Source organism: Sinocyclocheilus rhinocerous, unplaced genomic scaffold (assembly GCF_001515625.1).
Source record: "Sinocyclocheilus rhinocerous isolate Xijiao unplaced genomic scaffold, SAMN03320098_v1.1 scaffold448, whole genome shotgun sequence".
Taxonomy (NCBI): Eukaryota; Metazoa; Chordata; class Actinopteri; order Cypriniformes; family Cyprinidae; genus Sinocyclocheilus; species Sinocyclocheilus rhinocerous.
In genome coordinates, this window is record NW_015651514.1 from 52,986 (window position 1) to 62,845 (window position 9,860).

The following is a 9,860-nucleotide window of genomic DNA, read 5'->3' on the forward strand; positions in this document are numbered from 1 at the left end:
ATCTATTATTCCTTTAAATCTCACCTAGGTACAGCGTGGTACTTTATGGATTGGTACATTTTAATTTGGAGCAACATATATAGCTTAGTGAAACATTCTAGGAAGGTTTTAGGGCTTGCTTGTTCATTTACCTCAAGTCAAAATATCACACTTTAGTAGTACATGCACTGTATTTGTATTTGTACACTGTATTTTTTTTGCTTTTTAAAAAAAATTTGTAAGGTAAAGATGTTTAGATTTTTTTTCTTTTGTGATTCAAAATTTGTCTTCATTCATCATGATAGAATGCAACTGCAACTTTGGATGTTTTAATTTATTCATTGTCATGTTGTTGAATGCGGCGCTCCAGTAATTACACAAAGACATCAGAATAGCTGGATCATTCTTAAAAGTTCACTGGTTAAAAACTACACTGGGTCTGTCAGCATTAATGGGTTCTTATAATAAGGTAGTTTTCATAAAGATTGCATAGTTTTGTACTTAAAAGAGTGTGTTTTGCAAATATGGTAATATTTAATTTATGTGCACATGGAAAAGTCTTTTTCCGCATGAAATATTTTGTACATTCTGTATTAAATCGCACAATTATCAGAACAAGTGTGATAGAAATTTCACAAAATTCCAGGGAAAACCAGAACAATGTTTTTTTAAAGGGACTAAGTGTAAATATAGAATTTTTCTTTACATACAGCATTATTGAAACTTGAAACAGTAATTTAAATACGATTTGAATGAATGAAATACTGTTTTTTATTTTAATTTGTTTAATTCTGAACAAAAACCAAGGGTATTCTGGCCTCTGCGGATCATTTCAACATCCAATCACTTTTTTAGTATAGTAAATGCATGTGTTTTTAAAAGTAATTATTTATATTTTTCAGTCAAAGTGGACCGTTTTTGCCACCTGCAGGCAGAAACCCATGAAAACCAATGGAAAACAACCAATCCTAACTGTTATTTAAGAATTTTTGCACTCCAGTTTGAATAAAAGTGCCAAAAGAAATCTTGAATCAAACTGTTTACTACATTTTCCACTTAAGCAGTTTTAGAGTTAATAAGTCAAATTTCCTTCATTTCTTTTCAAACCTGACAGTGTTGAGATTTGATGCAACTTACTCTATTCAAATGTTTAGAAATTGCAGGTGGAATCCAATTAAATGAGAAAGAATGATTTCAAATAACCACAATGTGCATTTTTTCCCCCTCCAATATGAAAAAAGATTATTTCCTTGGGAAAACATATTTGTCCTAACCACTTGTACTCCTTGATTTATACAAGAAAATCAGTTAATCAATGCAATAATCACCACTTCTGTGGCTAGTTTTGTTTTGGGATTTACAGTGGCCCTGTATTTGGATCTGGTTCATATTTAAAATCATTGTAAATTATCATTATTGTTTTATACATGCACTTTTATGACCTCATATGTGACCCTGGAGCACAAAAGCAGTCTTAAGTCGCTGGGGTATATTTGTAGCAATAGCCAAAAAAAAAACATTGTATGGGTCAAAATTATAGATTTTTCTTTTATGCCAAAAATCTTTAGGATATTAAGTAAAGATCATGTTCCATGAAGATATTTTGTAAATTTTTTACCGTAAATATATCAAAACTTAATTTTTGATTAGTAATACGCATTGCTAAGAACTTCATTTGGACAACTTTAAAGGCGATTTTCTCAATATTTTGTTTTTTTTGCACCCTCAGATTCCAGATTTTAAATAGTTGTGTATCGGCCAAATATTGTCTGATCCTAACAAACCATACATCAATGGAAAGCGTATTTGTTCAGCGTTCAGATGATTTATAAATCTCAATTTCAAAAAAATTGACCCTTATGACTGGTTTTGTGGTCCAGGGTCACATATTGTTAATTTTGTATATTCATTAGGCACACTAATGAACTAGTAAAAGGCTAAAAGGTGATTAAACACGTGACGAACACTTCTTGGTCCACTGTGTTTGTGCTTGAATGAAGAGTAACTTGTCACAGTGATCTCATTTAAATTATGTCGTCGGGACCCCTGGTAATAACTGGTCATCTCCTGAGTTTACGAAGCCCCAGGATGACATTATACTATTGACGTCTGTTCTCTCTCAGCGGGCAGAAATGGAGGAGGTGGGTGAGACTCGACACAGCAGCAGCAGCAGCAGATCAAAGCTCTTTGCCGTCCCTCAGGCTGGAGATTACAGACTGAATAATCTCGCCTGTGAAGGTGTTGCTCTTTTTTTATTTTGTATTTTTTTGAAATGGCACACAAAGTAAAGTATCCTCTAGCATTCGTTGCTGGAAATCGTTTATGTGGCTTTTAAATCCACATTTCCGTTTTCTTTACATTGGAATTATGGATGCTGACAATATGATTTGCTGCTGTTCGTTTTTTTGACGCCAGACCAGAATAGAGCATAATGTATACTGTACGTGCTGTCCTCTTCTCCACAGATCTCCTGCTGGAAAGTGTTTGAACGTCATAGTCTCTGTATATGCACTGTAAAATGATTGCCTGACTTTTTTCAAAATTAATTCAAAGTGCCCCTCTCAACTATTATCAACAACAAAATTGTGGTCAGTAAAACAAAATGTATTTGAATTATAATTAATATAAAAACTTGTAAAAACAAAACGCTAAAAAATGGAAAAATACATCCAAAATACATACATTTTATGTATCAGTCAAGCTGCCTTTACACTTTACATCAAGTAAGATACCGGAAGTTGTCATTCTTTTCTTCTTCTTCTTCTGTCAAAGAGTTTTTTTATTGGGCATATATGGTGTGATTTCCAGGCTCTGTTTTCTGAGGTACTTGAGTTTCTTTTGATCTTTCCTCTCTGCATCAGGAAGTGTTTTGTCTGCTGGCTCCACATTGCTATATATTTATATTTACTCTATACCGTTCAACATTTGGAGGTCAGTAATTTTTTTTTTTGTATATATAATAGAAATTAATATTTATTATGCATTAAAATGATCAAAAGTGACTGTAAAACAATGTTGCAAAGGATTAAAAAAAAAAAAACTATTCTTTTTGAGCATTTTCATAAAAACCTGGAAAAAAATGAAGCACCATAACGGTTTTCAACACTGATAATAATAATAAGTGTTTCTTGAGCAGCAAATCAGCATTTTAGAATGATTTCTGAATGATCATGTGACACTGAAGACTGGGGTAATGAGGCTGAAAATTCAGCTTTGTGTCACAGGAATAAATTACATTTTAAAATATATTCAAATTGAAAACACTTATTTTAAACTGTAATAATATTTATAAATATTACTACTTTATATTTTTGATCAATAGAATGTATAAAGATTAGCTTCTATTTGAAATTATTTAAACACTTGAGCCACACTTAAAATATCTGAATGCCAATGCATTAGATGAAAAAAAAAATCAAAGTGACCTTTATTTAAAAAGATAACACTTTTAAAGCAAAACATTTCACAGAAAGGTTTAGTTGTCTCTTGCTGTTATTTTGTTTTGTTAGTGCAGTGACATTCAGACATTGAAATAGTTTCGTCTACTTTATATATATCCACTGTACATTTAAAGATTCAAAGATCCAAGATGATGCAGTGAAGTTTTTGCATCGAGTACTCATTAAAATGCTTGCTTTGGCTGTAATGAATGTAATAATTATGAACCCACTTGAAAATTTATTTCTTTATGAATGAGGAAAGCGAAACTGACCTGAGCAGAAAACATTTAATGCTCCGTACAAATTTGTAACTCTTTTACGACACAAAGCTCGCTCAGAGTACTAGTCTGGAAAAGAAACGCTGATGAAAAGTCTTTCATTAATGTTTCTATGCTTAATGAGCCTCGTGAATGAGTCTGTCAAACTCCTGTAAGAACCACTGTGGTGCTTTATGCAAACATGTGCTGAAAGGTTTTGTATTACTTTTTAATAAATAAAAATGTCATGTTTGATGAACTGCAGGCATACACTTGCACAAAAGATGTTGCAGAAACTTTCAGCACACAAAGGTGTTTCTTTACACAAAAGGCAAGGAACTAATGTTTTTATACTTTATTCATGTCAACCATTGACAAGTTAGGCTAACATGAACCTTTAAGGACTAGTAGAGCAGAATGATTGCGCAAACTTTCATAACCCAATGTGCAATAACATCTAACGCTCAGAGCTGAAAGAATATGAGTTATAAAATCACACTATCATCTCAGATGAAAAGAAATGTAAAACTGCATTCTGTCTGGAAAAACAGCACGAAGCTACTACTATATATCATTTCTATGAAGTTGAACTCTACTTTTAATGAAATAAATGCACATTTTTAATTAATACTTTTATATTTACGATCGATAGAATTTCTAAAGATTAGATTTTATTTTGAAGTATTTCATTTTCACGTCTCAAGACTTCTCACTGGGTCCCTCTGGAAAAATAGCAAGAACTATATAAATTATATTAATCTGAGCTCTTTTTGATGATGAAATAAATGCAAATATGATAAATAACTTTTATTTAATTAAATTTAAAACACTTATGCCACACTTAAAATGTCTGAATTTCATTGGATTAGATTAAAAAAATAAAGCAAGTGGTCTTTTTTTTTTTTAAAGAAAGTTAGCACATTAAAGTTTTTTTTAATGTAATTCAGACACTTTCAGTTGTGTTGTGTCTGCTGTATATTTAAAATCTCTTTTTTTGCAGGTCATTTTAAGATCAGAAGGTTTCTCTGGAAAAATAGCAAAACGCTACAGTTATATAATTTCTATCAAACTAAACTCTGTATTTTTGATGAAATAAATGTATATTTATAAATACTTTATTTATGATTGATAGCAAGTACAGTCTAAAGATTTAAAGTGCCCCTATTATGGATTTTTGAAAATTACCTTTCATGCAGTGTGTATGACACACGTGAATGAAAACAACCTGCAAAATTTTAAATCTGAAGGTGCACCGTGTATAAAGTTGTCTCTCAAAAGAAAGAGTCGACTCTGAATCATTGAAACAAGTCGTTTTTAAAAACGAATCCCAAGCCGTTTCATGACGTCAACATGAAACATTAGCATATTGCCCGCCCACTTGTTGGTCTTTTCGCATTGGTCTGAATGAAAATGCAAATTCATTCTTTGCCACTAGGTGCCGCTTTTAGAGCGGTAAAATAGCGGTTTCCCCGGTAATGCTGTACACAAAAGCGCTCACAAACGCTGCTTTATCAGGCGTTACAGGCATGATGAAATGAAAATGAGACCAATCGGACCAATCACACCCACTTGAAAATTTATTTCTTTATGAATGAGGAAAGCGAAACTGACCTGAGCAGAAAACATTTAATGCTCCGTACAAATTTGTAACTCTTTTACGACACAAAGCTCGCTCAGAGTACTAGTCTGGAAAAGAAACGCTGATGAAAAGTCTTTCATTAATGTTTCTATGCTTAATGAGCCTCGTGAATGAGTCTGTCAAACTCCTGTAAGAACCACTGTGGTGCTTTATGCAAACATGTGCTGAAAGGTTTTGTATTACTTTTTAATAAATAAAAATGTCATGTTTGATGAACTGCAGGCATACACTTGCACAAAAGATGTTGCAGAAACTTTCAGCACACAAAGGTGTTTCTTTACACAAAAGGCAAGGAACTAATGTTTTTATACTTTATTCATGTCAACCATTGACAAGTTAGGCTAACATGAACCTTTAAGGACTAGTAGAGCAGAATGATTGCGCAAACTTTCATAACCCAATGTGCAATAACATCTAACGCTCAGAGCTGAAAGAATATGAGTTATAAAATCACACTATCATCTCAGATGAAAAGAAATGTAAAACTGCATTCTGTCTGGAAAAACAGCACGAAGCTACTACTATATATCATTTCTATGAAGTTGAACTCTACTTTTAATGAAATAAATGCACATTTTTAATTAATACTTTTATATTTACGATCGATAGAATTTCTAAAGATTAGATTTTATTTTGAAGTATTTCATTTTCACGTCTCAAGACTTCTCACTGGGTCCCTCTGGAAAAATAGCAAGAACTATATAAATTATATTAATCTGAGCTCTTTTTGATGATGAAATAAATGCAAATATGATAAATAACTTTTAATTAAATTTAAAACACGTATGCCACACTTAAAATGTCTGAATTTCATTGGATTAGATTAAAAAAATAAAGCAAGTGGTCTTTTTTTAAAAAGAAAATTAGCACATTAAAGTTTTTTTTTTAAATGTAATTCAGACACTTTCAGTTGTGTTGTGTCTGCTGTATATTTAAAATCTCTTTTTTTGCAGGTCATTTTAAGATCAGAAGGTTTCTCTGGAAAAATAGCAAAACGCTACAGTTATATAATTTCTATCAAACTAAACTCTGTATTTTTGATGAAATAAATGTATATTTATAAATACTTTATTTATGATTGATAGCAAGTACAGTCTAAAGATTTAAAGTGCCCCTATTATGGATTTTTGAAAATTACCTTTCATGCAGTGTGTATGACACACGTGAATGAAAACAACCTGCAAAATTTTAAATCTGAAGGTGCACCGTGTATAAAGTTGTCTCTCAAAAGAAAGAGTCGACTCTGAATCATTGAAACAAGTCGTTTTTAAAAACGAATCCCAAGCCGTTTCATGACGTCAACATGAAACATTAGCATATTGCCCGCCCACTTGTTGGTCTTTTCGCATTGGTCTGAATGAAAATGCAAATTCATTCTTTGCCACTAGGTGCCGCTTTTAGAGCGGTAAAATAGCGGTTTCCCCGGTAATGCTGTACACAAAAGCGCTCACAAACGCTGCTTTATCAGGCGTTACAGGCATGATGAAATGAAAATGAGACCAATCGGACCAATCACCGCAGATTAGCATCACGCAAAGGAGGGGCTTAGAAAAATGAATTGTTTGGGAGTCGTTGAGCAAGTACGGTAAAAAATAAATGCATATTATAAGACAATGAAAGTGTTTTTGACCTTGCATGCATGTCAACCTGTTGTTGGGGACTCCCAAAACCAAAATATGAACCTTTCATTACCATAATAGGGGCACTTTAAACACTTAAAATGTCTTAATTTCATTGCATTTGATGAAAAAAATTAAGCAAGTGGCCTTTATTTTAAAGAAACTTAAAAAAAAAAAAAAAAAAAAACTTTTTCTGCAGACCATTTTAAGATCCGAGGGTCCAAAGTGATGCAGTGACGTTTGTGAAGACTTCCCACTGGGTCCCTCTGGAAAAATAGGAACAACTATATACATTATATCAAGGTGAACTCTTTATTGTTGATGAAATAAATGCAACTATGTAGAAATAATATGTAGAAATATTTCATAGCTTTTATTTAAAAGCATTAAAACATTTGCGCCACACTCTGAATGTCATTTGTTGCATTTGATTAAAAATATTAAAGCAAATGCTCTTTATTTGAAAGAAAAATGGCTATTTGCCACTTGCTTTGATATATATTCATCCAGTGCAATGACATTCAAACACTTTCAGTTGTGTTGTGTCTGCTGTACATTTAAAATCTCTTTTTTGCAAGTTTTTTTTTGTTGTTGTTTTCTTTTTTCTTAAGTTTTTAAAGACTTCTCATTGGGTCTCTCGGGGAAAAATAGCAAAAAGCTACAATTATATCATTTCTATGAAACTAAACTCTGTATCTTTGATTAAATAAATGTAGATATTTATAAATACTTGAATGACTGATAAATCAAATGACTGATTTCAAGATTACACTTAAAAATAAAGGTTCTTTATTGGCATCAATGGTTCCACAAAGAACCTTTACCATCCATGGAACCTTCTCATTCCACAAAAGGTTCTTTAGATTATTAAAATGTTCTTCACACAGAGAAAAAATGGATCTTTTAAGAACTGTTCAGTGAAAGGTTCTTTGGGGAACCAAAACTGGTTCTTCTATGGCATCGCTGTGAAAACCCCCAGTTGGAACCTTTATTTTTAAGAGTGTAGGGTAGTTTTATTTCTGAATGTCAATGCATTAGATGAAAAAATACCAAAGCAACTGACCTTTATTTTAAAGAAAAATAGTTGCCACTTGCTGAAATATTTAATTGTTTATTGCAATGACATTCAGACATTTTCAGCTGTGTTGTGTCTACTGTATATTTAGAATCACTTTTTCTGCAGACCATTTTAAGATCCGAATGTCCGATGCCCTGCAGATTTCGGAGTGTTCTCACCAGGTCTCTCTCAGGACAAATAGCAAGAAGCTCTACAACTATATCATTTCTATCAAGCTCAGTGCCCATGGCTGTGCTCATGTGGTTCTGTTTTGACTTCTTCCACCTTCATGCTGCTCAAACAAGGGTACTCGTCTAAAAACAGGTTATAGGATGCGATCAGTTCCTTCCAGTAGCTTTTCTTCCCGTAGACCAGCACGAGCGCGCTGACTGTGGTGTAGATGCTGGCGAAGAGAATGGTCAGGGCCAGTGTGTTCTGCCTCATCAGCACCACCGTCATCTGCGTGAAGATGTCCACGATCACGAAGATCACGAACACCACCACCAAACTGAGAGTCATCTTGATGACCCGCATCTGCGTGCCGAGCTTGGGCCCGTGGGCGCCGTTGGAGCTGGCCTTCATGTCCAGCAGATGTTTGGCCAGGTGGTACGAGATGGAAATGCTGCATTTGACCATTATGATTCCTGGAACGATATCAGAGATGATCACGTAGTAGAAGACGTAGGCGAGTCCGGTCATGTCGGTGGGCATGATGGACCCGCAGTCACTCAGCCCGCTGGTGGTGCCGTTGTAGTAGGTCAACACGCTCAGCAGTGGAACGCAATTGGCAAAGCCGCTCACGACGATCACCGCCAGGGCCGTGTGGACGTGTTTGACGATGGCCTCCTGGATGCGCGTGTAGCAGTGGACGGGCTCCACCACCAGTTTAGTGCCGTAGTAGAAGGTCAGGAACGCCGTGCTCCAGAAGATGATGAACTTGACGCTGAAGATGAGCACCAGCAGGATGGCCCCCGCCAAGCTGATGCGGCACACAGTGTCGATCACATCCAGCGTCTGCCATAAGTACGTGAGGACCTGCAGGGAGATGCTGGCCAGGGAGATGGCCGTGATGATGAAGTCGGCCGGGTTCAGTCGGTGTTTCGCGCTCTTCCGGTAGTTCCTCTGGTTGATCAGAAGCAGGTACATGTTGAAGAAGATGGTGAGTATCGCCAAGAAGCCTGTCAGCACCCAGGCCACGAGTTTGTCCAAGAACGACAGCATGATTGATCGCCCCCTCTGTGCGAGTGCGGTGGTCTCAACATACACATAGGAAAGAAAAGAGATCTCTTTAATACAGTTTTATATCTGCAGAGAGATTATATTTAGATCTTTAGATGTTTCTCCTGAGAAAAAGACCCCAGTGATCCAGAAACGGTGTTGTTACTGCTTACCAAAAAAATGAAAAATTGTTTTCCGTAATTAAAATGAAGTTAAATAAAAATATTAGATGAGATACTCAAATGAAAACTGTTACCTTGGAAACTTTACAATAAAATAAAAGTTGAATTGAAATAAAAATAAATGAAAGCTAAATACATTTTTAGAAAGAAAACAAAAACTAAAATGATGAAGGTAAAAAAATATATAAATGTATAAATGAATATGAACACATACATGTTATCTGTAAACCTGTGTCATTGTTAACTGAAGCTATTAAAATAAAGCAATGATAATAATACTAATAATAATATTATTATATTTAAAAATCTGAAATGTCCTTGGCAACTATAACTGAAAATATGTTTATGGTGAAGTACTAAAATTACTAAAACTGAAATAAAAATAAATGAAAGCTTTTATTTAAAAAGAAAAAAAAATGTTAAATGACAAAAAAGCCTGATAGTATAAAATATGTAAATATATGTATAT

At 34.1% G+C, this 9,860-nt stretch overlaps 1 protein-coding gene across 1 annotated transcript; it reads right to left on the bottom strand.

The window, feature by feature from the left end:
- Window positions 1-8,228: 8,228 nt before the first annotated feature.
- Window positions 8,229-9,212, bottom strand: LOC107713025 (uncharacterized). The gene has a single exon (XM_016518439.1). The coding sequence runs from the start codon at window positions 9,210-9,212 to the stop codon at window positions 8,229-8,231; it is 984 nt and encodes a 327-aa protein (XP_016373925.1).
- Between the last annotated feature and the right edge of the window lie 648 nt (window positions 9,213-9,860).